The sequence below is a fragment of the Mizuhopecten yessoensis genome, unplaced genomic scaffold (assembly GCF_002113885.1).
Source record: "Mizuhopecten yessoensis strain PY_sf001 unplaced genomic scaffold, ASM211388v2 scaffold11069, whole genome shotgun sequence".
In the NCBI taxonomy this organism is placed as follows: domain Eukaryota; kingdom Metazoa; phylum Mollusca; class Bivalvia; order Pectinida; family Pectinidae; genus Mizuhopecten; species Mizuhopecten yessoensis.
Genome location: NW_018408864.1, coordinates 2,219,150 through 2,238,409, shown reverse-complemented (window position 1 = coordinate 2,238,409; position 19,260 = coordinate 2,219,150). Strand labels below are relative to the sequence as shown.

At 35.1% G+C, this 19,260-nt stretch overlaps 1 protein-coding gene across 1 annotated transcript; it reads left to right on the top strand.

Annotated features, from left to right (window-relative positions):
- Positions 1–42: 42 nt before the first annotated feature.
- On the top strand, positions 43–13,811 carry LOC110465315 (ubiquitin-associated domain-containing protein 2-like). The gene is made up of 10 exons (XM_021521046.1): positions 43–131; positions 6,341–6,468; positions 6,841–6,960; positions 7,311–7,414; positions 7,705–7,825; positions 8,233–8,280; positions 8,868–9,122; positions 10,151–10,223; positions 10,522–10,574; positions 11,981–13,811. The coding sequence occupies exons 1-10, from the start codon at positions 89–91 to the stop codon at positions 12,089–12,091; spliced, it is 1,056 nt and encodes a 351-aa protein (XP_021376721.1). The 5' UTR covers positions 43–88; the 3' UTR covers positions 12,092–13,811.
- Positions 13,812–19,260: the final 5,449 nt, after the last annotated feature.

Genomic DNA, 19,260 nt, shown 5'->3' with positions numbered 1-19,260 from the left:
TTTTTGTGCATTATGGGATACGTTTCCCGTAGGGGACGTAACTCTGCGACATAAAGTTGAGTTCCGGTTATTAATCCTGAAATCATCGATGAACAACTACATGGGACCAATACACAGCGCGTCAGGCTTTTGTAAGGCAGCACAGTTTTAAATTTACGTATAAGAAATAACGATATATTTTAGCTTAAACAAACTATATGTACGTAATGAAATATTCTGTGTTCGGGTGGATTCCATGGGCAGACCCCTTAGCCTAACAGCCCGATTGTTTTCATTGACTTCAATCTGTCCGTTGTTTGTTGTTTTGGAAAAGTTCTCAACAGAGAGATGTTGCTAGCTAAAATATAAACCTGGAACTAGTGGTAGGATGTTGCTTTGATGTCTGGCGAGACTTAACAAATACTGCCTAAGCCGGTGCGTCTAATTACCCAATACTACCCAATACTACCCAATACCACCCAATACTACCCAATACCACCCAATACTACCCAATACTACCCCATACGACCCAGTTATGAACCAAATACTTCTTTATTACTGTGAAATATCACCTTTGTAGACGTTATTTACTTCCATCTGCCATATTTTATCGGGAAATATGCGATTTGGTGCCGAAAACATCACCGAATTGCCGTGACTATGACCCAATACTACCCCATACCACCCAATACTACCCCATACGATCCAGTTATGAACCCAATACTTCTTTATTACTGTGAAATATCGCATTTCTTGAAGTTATTTACTTCTATATGTCACATCCTATCTGGACATATGCGATTTGGTGCAGAAAACATCACCGAAATGCCGTGACTAGGGGTTCGACGATTTACAGGAACGGGCAGGATCGGGCAGAAAACTATTAATTATTATATATACATTGATGAATATATATATTTAATTAGATACATTTAAGTATCATTATCGGGTATAAGATATATTTGATAAAAGAATTGCAATTACATGATACTATATTAATTCTATTCATGTCATAAAATGGTGTTATTAAGATCATATATATAAATTTAGCAGGAAATATTTAGAAAATTTTAAATTACTTTTCATAAATGTTAGTTATTCAATTTTGTTAAACATAACAGTATCAATTATATAACAATGCTGGAGAAGAACCTTCAGTTAAATTAGATACTCAAATACTACGAAATTCAAAAAGTATATGGATTGTATATGATTCGAAGTCCTTTCAATTACTTGATTAACTCACAGATAGTCTGTTTTGGACAAGCTAGATATTTTTTCCATATATAGTTCCCTGACCAATCTTATGAAGGGTAGACGAGTAGGTTGTCATTAAGTAATGTAAAAATTAAATAGATTAATAAAAGGAATTACGTTACGCTTCTTATACATCAATCCAGAGACGTATATATTACATTACGTAATATATACGTCTTTGATCATCCGAAAGCAAAATACTAAATGACATGAAAACTTGATTCGACTCCCAGAGATACTGTATACACATATACTTTATTCAACTCGTTGGCCATCTCAAGTAAATGTGATCTCTATAGATACATGGTAGATACCGTGATGTTGCAATTTTATTTAACATCTAAGTCCGTGATCTAAATCACAGTTACAGGTAAATATATATATTATAATTTAATTTTATAATGTCTTCCGAGGAATTACAAATTCCACTTGCAAACCACTTATATAATATGTACAGAAGACGTAGCAGTCTATGTGATTAGTTATAATTTTAAACAGTGTCTTGTAAGCCATTTTAGGCTGAACATCATATACAATTACATTTTCTATTTAATGCATTTGTTAAATATGATACCAGGTGTCAATCAGAAACATTTTTTTATGAAAATAATCTTCCGTTTAAATATAATTAGCTACTAGTTAGTGTGAATTTAGCAGACCTCGCTGGAAGGGGGCTCCCCAACCCTTGGAAATCTAAATTTCACTACAATGTAGAACTAGGAAATTATTCATTTTATTTATCACCATTGTTATTGTTTTTTTAAAGACATCATGTTTTAAGGCAGTAAATATAAAAGAAACCTTTTAACTATTATAGTATGTAATATGTAAGGACAAAATCCAGGAGTTTGTTAGGTAGGGGCTGTCCCAATCACCTGCTCTCTGGATTGGCACATGTGATAGTTTGTTTTAATTTATTAATGTATTATGTATAATAGCTGTTCTTAACAAAATTATGATATTATAAATTATGTAACTATATGTGTTTATACTGTGTAACTATATACTTGTACGATGTAATTGTGATATATGACACTATAATAAACAAAATTGACTTGACTTGACTTAACTATATATATATATATATATATAGAATATGCAATGAAGACGAAAACGGAGATAAATTTTGAATAGAATTGGCAAATAGAGGATTTCCCCCAAAATTACTTGTAGTCAACTAAATTAGAACAAATGTTTAAATAATTTTATTATGCAATGAACGTTATAAACGTATTGACGTACATGAACATTCTACGGATTTTTTTTTATTTATAACAACTATCGATATAATATGTATAAATATAGATTTGTTCCAATATATACTAAAGATACATGGTCGTGAAAAGTAAATCTACTCTTACTAAATACTCGTCAAATTTATTTAAACAAATTTAAGTCTTTAAAAACATCAAGTTATATGAATGCATAACCACGGACTTTATCTAATTCCGTGTACAATATCTAATTTTAAACATAAACTTAGTCCCGTGCAATTGAATAGATTCTTGATATATGAAATCCATTTAAAATCAGCGAAATCATTTTTATGTAAATTCAGCATAAGCTTGTACATTATACTAGACAATTTATTTTCACCTGTAATTAGTTTATACCAAAACATTATCATTCTAGATTTAATTTCAATATCCAGCGAGTACCTACCCGTTTCACCATATACCATTATATTTGCTGTGGAGCTACGTATGTTTAAAATTCTTTAACAAAACTGTACACGTAATTTCTCAATCATATTGGTATTTTCAAACCCCAAAATTACTTTTTGAAACGTATATAGATATTAAAGCATGAAGGATAAATATATTTTCAGTTGTAGAGTAGCCTTTCCTTAAACCAGCTTGAACATTGGAACAAGAAGTCTATTGTCTACTATTACGGAATTAGATAATCAGTTTTGACCACATCGGCCTTTGAAAAAAAATGAAACTTAAAGCGTTTCACCGTGTTTCTTTCTTCTTTACATATACAATTAATATACAGTATCGTTTTTCTATAACAGATAAGGCCTAACAATCCAACATATGGACTTCAATATTTATTTACGTAAAACACGTATTTCAATTAACTTATATTTACATATAGAATAATATTTAATTTTCAGATTGATGTCCCTTTTTTGAGTTGGAAAATTGCGTATTTTCTTTTTTTTAAGATCGTAGACGTGATGGGATTGTAATCTACACATTAACACCAATTAATTCACTCAAAATATATTCATGCTATTTATTAAGAGTTGAGTATAAGTTATGAAGTTATTAAAATTTAGTTATCATAATGTCATTTCCAATGTTTCAGGTGTTATGACATCGCAATAACAATGTCATATATATAAATGAGAAAATAACTCAGATACATATTTATTATATATGTAATATATAATTCTCTGAACAACCCTTTTTTATAGAATAAAACAGAGACATAAATTGGAACCTCGGCCTGGCAATTTATATATATATATATATATATATATTCCGATCCTGCCCCGTTCCTGTAATTGCAATTCTTTTATCAAATATACCTTATACCAGATAAGGATAATTAAATATATACAATAAATATATATAAATAAGTCCGATCCTGCCCCGTTTCTGTCCGTTCCTGTAAATCGTCGACCGTTCTTGCCCGATCCATATCAATACAATACTTTTTTTTAAATTCTTTGCAATCCTTTTATCAAATGACGTATCTTGTACCCGATAAAAAAGATATAATAATATAAATATAAATATAATTTAGTCCGATTCTGCCCCGAATGGCGATCATGTAATTGCAATCATTTTATCAAATATATCTTATACCCGATAATGATACTTTAATGTATCTAATCAGAGACGTATAAAGCCATAACTGTGTTATATACGTCTCTGATCTAATATATATATTCATTAATGTATAGGCCTATATAAAAATTAATAGATTTCTGCCCGTTCCTGTAAATCGTCGAACCCCTAGTCACGGCATTTCGGTGATGTTTTCTGCACCAAATCGCATATTTCCAGATAGAATGTGACATATAGAAGTAAATAACTGTGACATTTCACAGTAATAAAGAAGTATTTGGTTCATAACTTGGTCGTATGGGGTAGTATTGGGTGGTATTGGGTAGTATTGGGTGGTATGGGCACGGACTTAGATCTAATCTAATTCCGTGGTATGGGGTAGTATTGGGTCATAGTCACGGCAATTCGGTGATGTTTTCGGCACCAAATCGCATATTTCCCGATAAAATATGGCATATGGAAGTAAATAACGTCTACAAAGGTGATATTTCACAGTAATAAAGAAGTATTTGGTTCATAACTGGATCGTATGGGGTAGTATTGGGTAGAATTGGGTGGTATTGGGTAGTATTGGGTGGTATTGGGTAGTATTGGGTAATTAGACGCTGAATGCTTGATCACGAAATGACGAATGTCTGTCCGCAGGAACATTCACATTAATCAGGTCCAGTACACTCTGCCGATTGAGCTATATAGCTATAAAGACCTATATAGCTATATACACCTATACATTATAGCTGTATTGAGCTATATTTTCTCAGATTTCAAATTTCATTAAATTAAAGCAAAGTCGCATAAAACAATAAGGTTTATGATAATGTTGACTACAAAAAGCATACATTTAGATGTTTATTTTCATTTTTCATAAATGTAAAATTTCCGATTTTTTTACATCATTATTTTTTAAAAAGAATACCCATATTTAATGTCTTTTGTTATCAACTTAATGATACAATCTTCTTTTAAAAGCGACTTTGTTTCGTTTTCCTTAAAAAAGAAAATCAATTGAAAATAGCTCAAAAGACCTATTTCACATAGGTCAATAGAGCTATTATAGGTCTTAACAGCTATATATAGCTCAATCGACAGAGTGTACTGGACCTGTTAATGATACTCTCTTATGAAGGGAATTTTCATCTTGTTCCCAAGGCAATCCATAATTAAAATCACAAATTGATATTTTCATAATATAACGTAAAAGAATTAAAAATCAAAGAAACAGTGATTTGACATTGGTTAAACCATATACTGTATTCCAACCCTGACATATCGGAGATTTAATTCCTGTAGGAACTCTATCTAAATCAGAGATATAAATCTCTGATTTAGATAAAGTTCCAACAGGAATTAACCGGAGATTGTGAGGCTACCATCATCAATGTTTTTAAAATAATGAACAGTCAACCTGGCCGGAAGGTAACAAAAGGAATATTCGAGTTAGATACATCATCTAGAACAAGAGGACATATGTACAGAAAATCAGGAAAAAATATTGCAAGCATGATATTCGGAAATATTCGTTTAGTTTAGGGTTTGTCGAAATCTGGAACAGTCTCCCCAAATATGTTATTACATCGCCAACGGAAATTAATCTTGATACTCATTGGAAAAATCTTGAACCGAAATACAATCAGTTGGCCTGCCATAAAGAAATCTCAGGAAATGACAATTCATTTGACACTGAGACAGAGTCACTCCAAACTCTAGACAGATCGACACTCTACCAATTGAGCTACATGGTCACCGACAATCGACCCAGTCCATTTCCGCTACAATCCTCCCTCCTTTTTCTAAGTCTTCACCCCCAAAGACACAACTATATATACAACCCAGGTTTGGGTATTCCCTTGCCAAATGTATACCTAATGCTTGAAGTAAGGTTTGGTCACAGGCACCTCTGTTTTATTAAATGGAAAAATGCATGGCCTGACCGGGGTTTGAAACCGGGACCCTACCTGAATGCCAACAGTTGACCCAGTCAAGTTCCGCTACGATTGCAAAAGGGTGGGGTATCTAAAGTTTGGGTTATCTAAATTTTATTTGAAAATCCACATATGTTGCAGAATACAGTTTTTTTTTTTTATTGCTATGCTCTAATTGCTTACTTCATCAAACTTGAATTAATTTTAATGTTACACATTCTTTGTTTCTAGGGAAATCCCCTCTAGCTGAATCATTAATTAACGACTAGATCGGTCACAATGACCATTGTGGCAATATCGCATATCTGCATGTTTATGTATCAAATGCAGATATAAATTAAAGCATCTACTCATTTTCTAAACCAACCATTTATATCATTTCAGACAAGACGCCTGTCAGTAAAGGGCTGTTGGGAGTATCCCTGCTGTCATCATTCCTTCTTAACTTCCCCCTCCACAATCACAGACATCTGTTCCTCTACAGTCAGGCAGCCATACTAGAAAGGCATCAAGTATGTACAGTTTTTATTTTATTATAATAGTTATGGAAATATCAGGTACTAAGAAATAGGCTTGCTATTAACTACAGGTGTTAAGTAGTTTAATAATGTTCAGGTTTAAGGAAATATTTGCTTTAAATTATTATTCATGCTGGTAATGATGTACCGGTTATCATTAATGGCTTTGTAACAATATTTAAGTAGACCAGTTTGCTGAATAATAATTTAAAACTCCAAATTGAAGGAAAAAAGTATATCTGACTTTTTGGAATTGCTAAATGCCAAAAGTCAACAGAAATACCTGAATTAAGCGTTATACTTAGATGTATTGCTTTATTCCAAAGTGTTAAATGTTATTTTGTTGTTTATGTGATTGTCTTTCAGTTTTGGCGAGTGTTTACTTCCAAACTTGCATACCTAGACATCAAGGATCTGTTTGTGTGCTCTGTACTTATCTACTACTTCCGAGTGTTTGAGCGTCGCTATGGTTCCCACAAGTTTGCTGTGAGTTGATTAGTAGACAAGGGATGTTTAGCATCAGAATATAATAGACAAAGTGTATGTGGTACATTAAGACATACTTTAGTGTGGTGGCTCTACAAAGTATATGATTCACAAAATGTTCCAATTGATAATAAATCCTGTAAAAGTTTGCATTTATTTCAATCTGTTCATAGTCCCTCATATACTCCATATAGTCACTCATTCATCTTTTTACTAATTTATGGCATTTTGCTGTAAATAATTTTGTTAAAAGTCTAAAATTTTACAAAATATGAATAATCGTTTTCAGTTTAAAAATTGGTCATTAATTACAGAATGTTTGTTTAATTTTAAAGTCTTATCTCTTGCAGTCCCACATGTTGGCAACGTTTGTAATGGGGACAGGACTGGAAATTGCTGCTGCATTCTTCTTTAAATGGCTGGGGTTTAAAATTGAACTATTACCATCTGGGCCGTAAGTTTCAAATTCATTTTGGTTTTATCATTTTTCAATGACAAGTAAGAGTCTGAATTCCTTCAGATCAAGAAATTAGTATTAGTTATGTTACAATCTAAACAACTGTTCTAGTATATATATGGATTTCAAACTGTGTGAAGTGTAACATTGATTACATGATGTGTATGGTGTAACTTTGATTTCAGGATGTGTATTGTGTAACGTTGATAACATGATGCAATTGAGTAACTATGATAACAGGATATGTATGGTGTATATACTAGGATGTTGTGTAATTCTGTTAACAGAATGTGTATGGTGTATCCGCTGTTTATACCGTATCATTTTGACATCCCCCGAGTAGCTCTAGGCCATGTGCTGGGTGTACCTGTCACTGGCAAATCCTTCCAGTATTTTCTAGGACTACAGGTAAGTTGTTGTCTAAGAACCACAGGTAAGTTGTTGTCTAAGGACCACAGCTTAGTTGTCCTTTCAGTACATTCTAGGACTACAGACCACGTACAATAGTGATGAATCTGACAGTCTAGAAAACAATATATCACCTGCATTGTCCAAACGGTGTATACAAATAATTTTGATTATACTTTTGTGTTCACAGTCGTATATTAAAAGGTAATTATTGGGAAGATTTGTAATAATTTTATATTTTCATCTGCGCTCATAGTTATTTGACATATTATTTAAAATAAATAATTTGACAATCTACAGTAATAATTTAAAAATTTGGCCTATATATATCAAAAGTTTAATAGAGGACACTGTTTATGATCCTTAATTAGTTTATATTATACATATAGTGTACTGTGTATTTACAGTTAGCTAGCGGGTCAGTGGAGTCTGTCATAGTTGCAGTTTGTGGACTGGTGAGTGTTTAACCTTAGCAACTTTTGAGTTTTATAATTCCTATAGACAATATTAAATCTTCTGCTTTTACATGGTTTCAGTCAAGAGCAGTCATGCGAGTAGTGTTTCAATTCTTAACTATGTACTCCAAAAGTTAATGAAAATGGGGGTGCTGATAGAAATTGTCAGAAAACTTAAAATGTGTCACCTGGATAATCATGACCTATCTAAATATTGCAAAGTAACTTAACCTTTTCACCTTAGGTAACTTTAGTAGACTGTGCCATACATGTATCTGGATGAGTCCATTATTGTCTCACACAAATTGGTAAAAGGGTTAATTTCACAGGTCTGTAAATAGTGTTGTAGCATTTGATACTAATTACATGTCACTGTAACAAGTAAAACTGGTACATACAATAACATTGCTATCCTTTTCAAATGTGGAGTCCTATCATGTGATTAAGTATGTTAAAAATATGAATAGGAGATATACCTGTTGAAAAAATGGGGTCACTCAATTACTTAATAACATGCTTCATTTACTAATTTATTAAAACTTGTTGAGATGAGAATTAATAATTTGACAGCTTTGTATGGATTTCAGTTTTGTGGATACCTGTGGAGAAACAATTTTATGAAAGTACCAACCATATTGACAATACCTAAGTTTGTGGCAAGTATAAGCTACCGTGTTGTTGGATGGGCGCTGGATTCCCAGGTCCCACCAGGAGATACCATTCCAATGGGAGCAACACTAGAACTACAACGACAGGAACAGATGGAGCAGTTAGAACAACAGATGATATGGCAGACTGTCCAGCAGCAACAACAACAAGGCGGAAATGTCAACATGGCTGAGGTATGTAGGCAACACTGGGGGCCATGGCTCATGTAGGCATCACTGGGGGCATCAACTTGGCTCATGTTGAATAGGCAACACTGAGTGATATTGACATGGCTCATATAGGCAACACTGGGGCATCAACATGGCTCATGTAGGCAACACTGGGGTATCAACATGGCTTATGTAGGCAACACTGGGGACATCAACATGGCTCATGTAGGCAACACTGGGGGCATCAACATGGCTCATATAGGCAACACTGGGGCATCAACATGGTTCATGTAGGCAACACTGGGGCATCAACCTGGCTCATGTAGGCAACACTTGGGCATCAACATGGCTCATGTAGGCAACACTTGGGCATCAACATGGCTCATGTAGGCAATACTGGGGCATCAACATGGCTCGTGTAGGCAACACTGGGGCATCAACATGGCTCAGGTAGGCAACACTTGGGGCATCAACATGGCTCATGTAGGCAACACTGGGGCATCAACATGGCTCATGTAGGCAACACTGGGGCATCAACATGGTTCATGTAGGCAACACTGGGGGCATCAACATGGCTCATGTAGGCAACACTGGGGCATCAACTTGGCTCATGTTGAATAGGCAACACTGGGGGATGTCAACATGGCTCAGGTATCAGGAAGGATATAAACAGTACAGGTAGGCACTTGAGGTCATTAACATGAGTCAGGTAGGAAACACTGGGGGCATAATGACTCGGAGAGGTCAAAAACTAGGGATCATCAACTTGGTTCAGGTAAGCATCAGGAGGGATATCAACTAATTGGCTCAGGTAAGCAATATCACACAATATACTAGTAGTCCACACACGTGAGTGTATAATTTGTTTGATCAAATCAGGTAAATTTGATTGTAAATGGAGTCACAACCAGAAATTACCGGTCATAAAGGCTAATGAAACATATGATTTTGTATTCACTTTTAAAGTCTTTTGGGATTCTTGTGATCATCTGTATACTTATAAAGTCTGTATTCTGTCAGTGTCTGTATCTACAATATACTATTATTTGTAGAATTTGGTGAATGGTCCTGGACTCTTTGGAAACCAAATAGATCTTGGAGGTTTAAGAAACAGATTAAACCTAGGTAAGGATGCCAGAACATTTTCATTTGTATGCATATTCTGTAGTCTGTTTTGAAAGTCTTTATACATGCACATGTACCAATCATTTAAAAATGAGTTTGAACAAATTAATGGTGACAAAAATTCCATCCTGAGTCTTAAACACAAACTCTCATTATATCAGCAAATCTGAAATATAATTTGTTTCATATTTGTATGCAATAGTTTTAGATATATTACCAGGGTGTGTTACAACCACAAAGCAACATCACTAAATTACCTCCCCTGATCAATAAATATATTTCTGACATTTTTCTTTAGGGGGACTTGATCCACCTGGACAGCCAGCAGAAGAGCCAGTCACAGAGGAGAATGTAAGACATTTTAACTCAACCTAACCTTACAAAGTTTTCTAACAGATCTGAAACCTTAAAAACTAAGAGTATACAGTATTACAGACTTTACAAGCAAAGAATCACTACAAAAGAATTAGAAACAAAGAACATACTGTATACTGGGTAACTTTTGCTTAGGTATAAAATAATCACCCTTTTCTGATATAATCTGTGTTCGCCTGGTGTTAAGATTGCCCTTCATGTGTGTTCAGTTGTGTTCTACTATTTGCTGTCATGATAAATTCAACCTCACTGGGGAGGGCGAAAAATTGTATACAACATACCTACATTTCTCCGATGTAAAACTAAAAATATGTTAACATTCATAGATTAGTCTGTATATTGCAGTGAAGTTGGTTGAATAATAAAATTGTTTATACTACTGTATCTATATAGCGGTTATATTTCGGGGGTGGGGAGGGGTAATTTCGCTATATTCAAGCTGTGACTAATATCCGCGAATTCTAAACACCAACTTTATTGTCGAAAATGTTGACCATATTTACGGACATTATCACAACATGTCGAAAATGCTTATAATCCAATGCTGTTATGCAAGCTTAAATGAACTCAAATCAGATTATCACCGGACAACTGGACAGTCCATTTAAAAACAATACTTACATATAAGTGGCCACAACATATTTATGTGTTCACAGTAGGTGATTAATCGATAACAGTTAAATTCAACAAAGGTACATACACATTTTATGTGAAGTCACTGGCGGATGACGACGCTCGGGATCAGTGTTTTCAAACGGTTTAACTGTATTTCAAGGTTTAACCCTTCAATGATGACACTCAAAATACTTAGCACGACACATGGGATTGGGGTGCACAGCGACATTTAACCCCCGCGAATATGTACTGAATACGAAACCCTGAAATATTGACCAATTGGTATTTTATATATTTAGGGCAGTTATGGATGTTAAAGAAGTAGTGAAGTACTTGTAAATGTAATGTTACATGGTACTTAACTGGACGTGTATTAGATAGGTCCTGCTATAACTCCATTTCATCCAGTGAAACTTAAGACACTACAAAACACTACAAGAACAGTGACGATTTTGGTCAGGCGAACCCCTAGATATAAACTGTACACAAAGAAACTTCTCTCAATCAAACGTTTGCCTTTTGCTGGTAAAATCTATATTCACTGAGTGTTAAATATAGCTTTTAACGTTTGATAACACGGTTTAATTTGATCGCTGTAATGATAAGTTTGCCATCATTATGGAGTGCGAAAAAGGTGAATGTGAAATTGTGGCAGAAATTTCCGGGTACACAATATTATTACTATAGTAACAACTGCAAAACAAACAATGCATAGTAAATCTTTCTCTTGTTTGGAAGTCATGAGCACTCTTTTTATTTTCTTGCAGGTACAGCACTTAGTTGATATGGGATTCGGTGCTGACAGGGTTCGTGAAGCACTTCAACAATCAAACAACAATGTCAGTGCTGCAACAAATATTCTGCTGCAGGAGTCCTAACAAAGACTAAATATTCATCATAGTTTATTTGTCTCGGCTTCAAGAGTCAAATTCATTTGTCTCAACTTTGAGAGTCCAGTGAAAGATTTGTTGTTCATCAAATTTATTCATCATGGCTTCAAATTCTTACCAAAAGACTGTTTGTTCACCAAACTTACATAATCACAACTTGTAAAGTCTATTAAAGACTTACTGTTTCCTAAACCATTACGCATTGTGACTTTGGGAATCTAGGTAGGATTACTAAATCATCGTACATGTAACTTCAAGTGTCTATGTAGGCTGTGAGAAATCATTGTGACTTTGAGAGTCTATGTAGGACGTATGAATCATTGTCACGTGAGAGTCTATGCAGGACGTATGAATTATTGTCACGTGAGAGTCTATGTAGGACGTATGAATCATTGTCACTTCGAGAATCTGCGTAGGACGTATGAATCATTGTCACTTCGAGAGTATATGTAGGACGTATGAATCATTGTCACTTCGAGAGTCTATGTAGGACGTATGAATCATTGTCACTTCAAGAGTCTATGTAGGATGTATGAATCATTGTCACTTCGAGAGTCTATGCAGGACTTGTAAATTGTTGTGACTTCGAGAGTCTATGTAGGACTCTTAAATTGTTGTGACTTCAGGGTTTGCCAAGGACTAGCAAATCAATGTGACTTTGGGAATCTACCAAGACTAGAAAATCTCAGTGATCTGAAGAACCCACCAAGGACTGGTGAATTATTGTGACTTTGAGAACCCACCAAGGACTGGTGAATTATTGTGACTTTGAGAACCCACCAAGGACTGGTGAATTATTGTGACTTTGAGAACCCACCAAGGACTGGTGAATTATTGTGACTTTGAGAACCCACCAAGGACTGGTGAATTATTGTGACTTTGAGAACCCACCAAGGACTGGTGAATTATTGTGACTTTGAGAACCCACCAAGGACGGGTGAATTATTGTGACTTTGAGAACCCACCAAGGACTGGTGAATTATTGTGACTTTGAGAACCCACTAAGGACTGGTGAATTATTGTGACTTTGAGAACCCACCAAGGACGGGTGAATTATTGTGACTTTGAGAACCCACTAAGGACGGGTGAATTATTGTGACTTTGAGAACCCACTAAGGACTGGTGAATTATTGTGACTTTGAGAACCCACTAAGGACTGGTGAATTATTGTGACTTCATGTGACTATGTACCGAGGACTAGTTAACCATTGTGACTTTGAGAACCCACCAAGGACTGGTGAATTATTGTGACTTCATGTGACTATGTACCGAGGACTAGTTAACCATTGTGACTTTGAGAACCCACCAAGGACTGGTGAATTATTGTGACTTCATGTGACTATGTACCGAGGACTAGTTAACCATTGTGACTTTGAGAACCCACCAAGGACTGGTGAATTATTGTGACTTCATGTGACTATGTACCGAGGACTAGTTAACCATTGTGACTTTGAGAACCCACCAAGGACTGGTGAATTATTGTGACTTTGAGAACCCACCAAGGACTGGTAAATTATTGTGACTTCATGTGACTATGTACCGAGGACTAGTTAACCATTGTGACTTAAGGATTCTCATAAAGACTGAAATTCGTTTTTTGTAACTTCAAATTCCTGACCAAGGACATGTGAAATCAAATCATTGTTTGTAAAATCAACTTGACTTAGGATCCCTTTCTCACTGCAGTGGTTTTCGCATTTACAGTAACCTCGATTTGGATATAACTAGCACAGTTGGGCCAGGACATTTCTGTTGACCAGGTATGCGTAGCTCAAATGGCTAGATCGATTGAATACCAACCTGAAATCCAGTGTTTAAATTCCAGTATAACCCACTCAGAGCACTGTTGTTGAATGTATTTTGTTTATTTCATCTTTATTATTTCTCATAAAAGTCCCACAAGGTATGGCTATATTTTCAGAAATGATATTCCGTCTTTGCGTATTGCAGAGTAATCTTCTCTTGGGAGCAGGTATTGATTGTTACGTCACTTGTTTGTGAGAGTAACGTCATCAATTTTTGAGAAAACGACGTAATTTTCTCACACAAACCAATGACGTAACAATCAATCCCTGCTCCTAAGAGAAGATAACTCTGCAATACACAAAGACGAAATATCAAAGCTGTAGTCATATAGGGGAAAGCCGTTTCCAACACTTACAGTTTCTGGCAGTGGTACAGCGATCCTTTAGAGTTTATCAAAGTCTATAGCTAGTTGTTCACCAAATCTATTTCATCTTGATATCATACCTTCTACAAACACTTGCTGTTTTAATCATTGATATATCTGCTAGAAGCTAGGCAATTTAAAGAAATGCTGCCTTATTGAGATTTGTAACTTCATTCCAAAAGATTTTCTCATTAATGATATTGTGTGTTTTATATTATTAGAACTGTCTGACCATTTAATCGCTGAATTATTTGGAAGAAAGTGTCCGGATGGTGAGATCAATGGACTATTTTAATTCTTAGTGCTATGAAATAAAACATTCATTGGTTGTTGAATTTAAAAAGAAATACTGGGCATTCACAAAAGATGTTTATGTTCTAGACTGATCACTTTCTTCTGTCTGTTCTTCCTTCTCAAATTCATTTCTAGATAATATTGCAAGTTCTGATAACTAGATTACTTTCAACCTCTACATTGTGTTGATGCTTTTTCCTTTTTTGCGATATATGGTTTACGTTAATGTTGCTGTTACCTAGAGTACAGATTCAGATAAAATTTCCTCTCATTGTAATAACTGAGTTTATATGTGTTGTAAGTCATCAAAGTAATACTAACATTATTATTTGGATTTATGGCCAAGGTGAAGGTCACTGGTACTATGTACTCTGCACAGCTGTTGTTGACTGTTCTGTGTTGTAGTGTTTCCCAGAGGTTATGTTATTGCTATTCTTGGACAGAACTGTCTTTATACTGGAATAACATATCGAATAAAAATGAATTTGAGAAATAAGCCACTTTGTAGGAAAAAAATCAAAACACATTGATGCTTTACTGGAAAGATTTACTTCGCCACACAATGTACATGTACATCTGTATTGTTTCTCAAGAAATTGAATATGATTCTGTAGCATCATTTTTGATTAAACATATCCTTTATGAATATCCCTATTCTGTCATCATCTAATCATATCTTACTGCTTAGATGCAGGAACAAAATGGAAACTTATCATTATGTGTATGTTATTTTTGTTTGTTTGTCTAAATATTTTTTATTAAAACGTAATAAAGTCCATAGTGTTATTGAAAATAAATATTCTTACACCAACATATTACACCTTACATGGAATCAATCAATATTCATGAAGACATATTGATGCAATTACTGAACTCGCACCATTGTGTGAATTGTAAGGGAATCGAGCAATCACATTTAATTGTAGTTTTTTTATTATTTTAATTATTGTTATTTATCGACTGCTGACAGACAAATTTACAACACAGGGTTTCCCACACATAGGTCAGTCAAATTACATTCCATAGTACTTTAGATGCAAAACCGCCCTAGTCATTTCTAACAGTTATCCTAAACCGGTTGCTTCCAAGCTTTCCAATAATTCTGCAAACGCTAAATTATACTACTCCTTCATCAGCATGTTCTTATTCTACATTAAACAACATAGTGTAACAGAAGTTTCGACAAAATCAAACTCGAATCGGTAAAACAAGGGCAAAACATTAACAAAGAATATATTCGCATGGAGATCCTTGAAAAACTATAAGGAACATCAGACCAGGTGTTCCGGAAGCGTAAGCGTCTTCTGCTTCATCGACGACAACCCTAATGTAAATCTAGGTCAAATCCAAATTATGTCACGTCCTCGCACCGAAAACTCGATTAATGACAAGAAAACGACAATGCACACTGAAGAGCACAACAAAAATCGACCCTCCCTACGAGATAGTGATGGTGACCATGGAACTTGTCCATAGTCTTAATCAGCTTCATCTTTGGAAACCCTGCGTCGCCAGCCACTATCTATCTCGGAAGTCATGATATTCGGAGCAAGCTCTTGAATCAACAACGACAAGGGAATGTAATAGCGTTTACAGACAAAGATTACGTTGTTAGATGTGTTGTCTGCAGACACAACTTCACACCGATCATGTAGATCGTTGAGTATGGTTTGGACATCGGGGTTAAGAAGTTAACCTGATAGATTTAACCTTTTCTGAAAGTGAATCCAGTTCAGCATGCTCCTCTTTTTGCGCATTGTCTGGTATCTTGAATTCACGTTCCAGTTGATAGAGTCTCTTAATTCCGTCTTTGCGTATTGCAGAGTAATCTTCTCTTGGGAGCAGGGATTGATTGTTACGTCACTTGTTTGTGAGAGTAACGTCATCAATTTTTGAGAAAACGACGTAATTTTCTCACACAAACCAATGACGTAACAATCAATCCCTGCCCCCAAGAGAAGATAACTCTGCAATACGCAAAGACGGAATACGTAGTACCCTGTAAGAAAAGCTCCCGTCGCTTTGCTATTATTGATTGTCCAGTCGGACCATAGTTGTATGATGATGAGAAGTAAGAACAAACTGAAGGAGGAGTTATTCTTAGGTCGTTTAAATCAGCAGCTGAACAGCGTTTACTTGTAGCTGAAAAACTTGGAAAGTTATTGGTTTAGAATAGTTGTAAGGAATGATTGTGATATTTTTGGATATGAATTATTAATAATGGCCTCGATCATCTTGTTGACTTTCACGGAATCTTGTGTTTCCGGAGAGTCGTGACCATCAGTTCAAACGGGCATACTGAGTCTAATTGGTGCCATATCCTCAGCAATTTTATGAAATCTCCAAGCTAATTTCCAAAAAAATATGTCATCAGGAACAGTTTAAGTAGAATCCTCTATATCATCAGATATGGTCGAGTTAGGCACTAAATGGTGATTTAATAGTAAACATAATATATAGAGTTTTCCTCGTAGACCCCACCAGAGACATACAAAGCCATAGCATTGCATACGTGTCTGACCCCACGGATCATTCAGAATGTGAGTTTCAAATAACTAATGTATTCATAGACAGATTACCTAAGACAAGGTCGAAGCAAAAACATGCTGAATAATAATCTTCATATTCTGAGCAAACCCGCGAAATTAACTTTCGTCTTTATTGAAAACGAAATATGTTAATCTACGTTTGCCAAGAAGGAGAGAATGAAGTTAAACATGATAAAAAGGGATGTAAAATGTGGAGAAAACTACATGTAATATCACCAAATGACTGACGTCTGCGTTGACGTTGAGTATGGTGGTTATACGCTACATGCATGTTAAATGTTTCTCTTTAGGTTTGACGAGCCCCTTAAATGGACTGACACCACAAATTTCAACCCTCTGGTAGGTCATATTTGAAGAGTCCAATTATACATCATGCAGAATTCAGATATGTAATCGGGATATATTAAACTTGTACTTTACTTATTAAGCGGTATATAACGACGTTTACTTAATCTGTAAAAACGCAATAGGGTAAATAATGAATTCATAAAATCAGTCCACCGACATTATCGCATACACCTTTTTCCACCTAATAGAATAAAAGTTTATCTGTATACATGGTTCATACTGAGCTTGAATTCTCTAAGTAGTGGAAAGGCAAATGCTGCCTTCAAACAAGATGGCTGTGGCTCTATGGCACCATAAAAGTCATCATAAAATTCCATAGAATGTTAAGAAATGGCACATCATCTAAAGTTCATTTCTCAGACTAAATTACTTAGCTTTCGTTTTTTTCATTTAGTCTTTTAAAATATATCACTTGGTTATTTTAGTCGTGTCGCATGACCACTACCAGATACCATATTCTTACGAGGCCGGTATGCCCCCTACAACTAGTCAAAGAAAAATCAAGCTCCGTAAAACCCGGAAATATCAATAAACTTAAGATACTAAGTCATTTCGTACATACATTTAGGTTGTAAAAGAGATTGACATGTTATAGTGCAGGAGAACCACTTTTACATCAGCCTTCCAGCTGTAGTATGGATTAAATTAACGTTGCTATCTGCCATTTTAATAGCTGAAGTACAAGTTCATATATGTTAATTAAAGTATCGGGGGTTGAAATTTAGGATGACAATACCATATTGGGGACTTGTTGAACCGGAAGTAATTCTGCAATGATTCGTTGTTCGTTAAGACACTTTCGTAACTCAGAGATCCAAAAGTTAAATCTGTATGAGAATTTAACCATTATTCTTATTTTATACATACATGGATGTACTAGTAAATGATTCGAGGCTGATGGATGTTTAATTAGTATCTAAAGTCATCGATTGTTGGATTGCCGACATTCTATAAAAATAAAAAGCTCTTTGTCTCAACAGTTTAATTTATAATTATATTCGTATAATTAACAGTTTTACATTATCCTCTTCTGCTTCAACAGCAGTTTTGGATTTTCAGAAACTTTTTGACCCCAAGCATCACTGATGAGTCCTAACATAATCACTAAAATTGTTTAATCAAGCGTTCAGTTTGAGTTGAATAGACCTTGCTGCTGTTCGTTAACGTTGTGGCTCAAAGGATATGTCTAAACTAAAAACAGTCACTCAGACAAACGATTAACGATTAATAATGATTAATCATAGCACAGCTCAGATAAAAGATCAGCTATCGATCTTAGTTACCGCAACTGTGATTAAAAAGGTAACTCAGCCCACCACTAGAGGAACAATTAAGAGCTGTAGGAGAACAGCATAGCTCGCNCCCCCCCCGATTACCATATGCAAAAATTAATTGCTTCAAAATGAAGAACTCATGATGATACTGTTTAATTTGATATGCTAAAAGACTCTTTTTTTTTTAAATATTTAAACCCACCCCTCAGGCCTGGCCCCTGTTGTGCACTCAAGATACAAAGACCCGTGACCCGTATACCCCTTGTAATATCACGTGATTCCACTGTATTACTGCTGAGAATCACGTGACATGACCGTATACCCCCTGAGATTTCGTATACCCCCTGAGATTTACGAATGCGGTTTGGTACATTGTAGTTTTTAACTTAAGGGGTAATAAATAAATATACCATGTCTCAAATGTCAAGTTCCTAATTCTTCGGAGATGTCGTTTTAAGGCATACCGTCAAATTTGCCCCTTTTGTCCCCGCCCATCTGTCCCCCTACATTGTAGATCAGGGA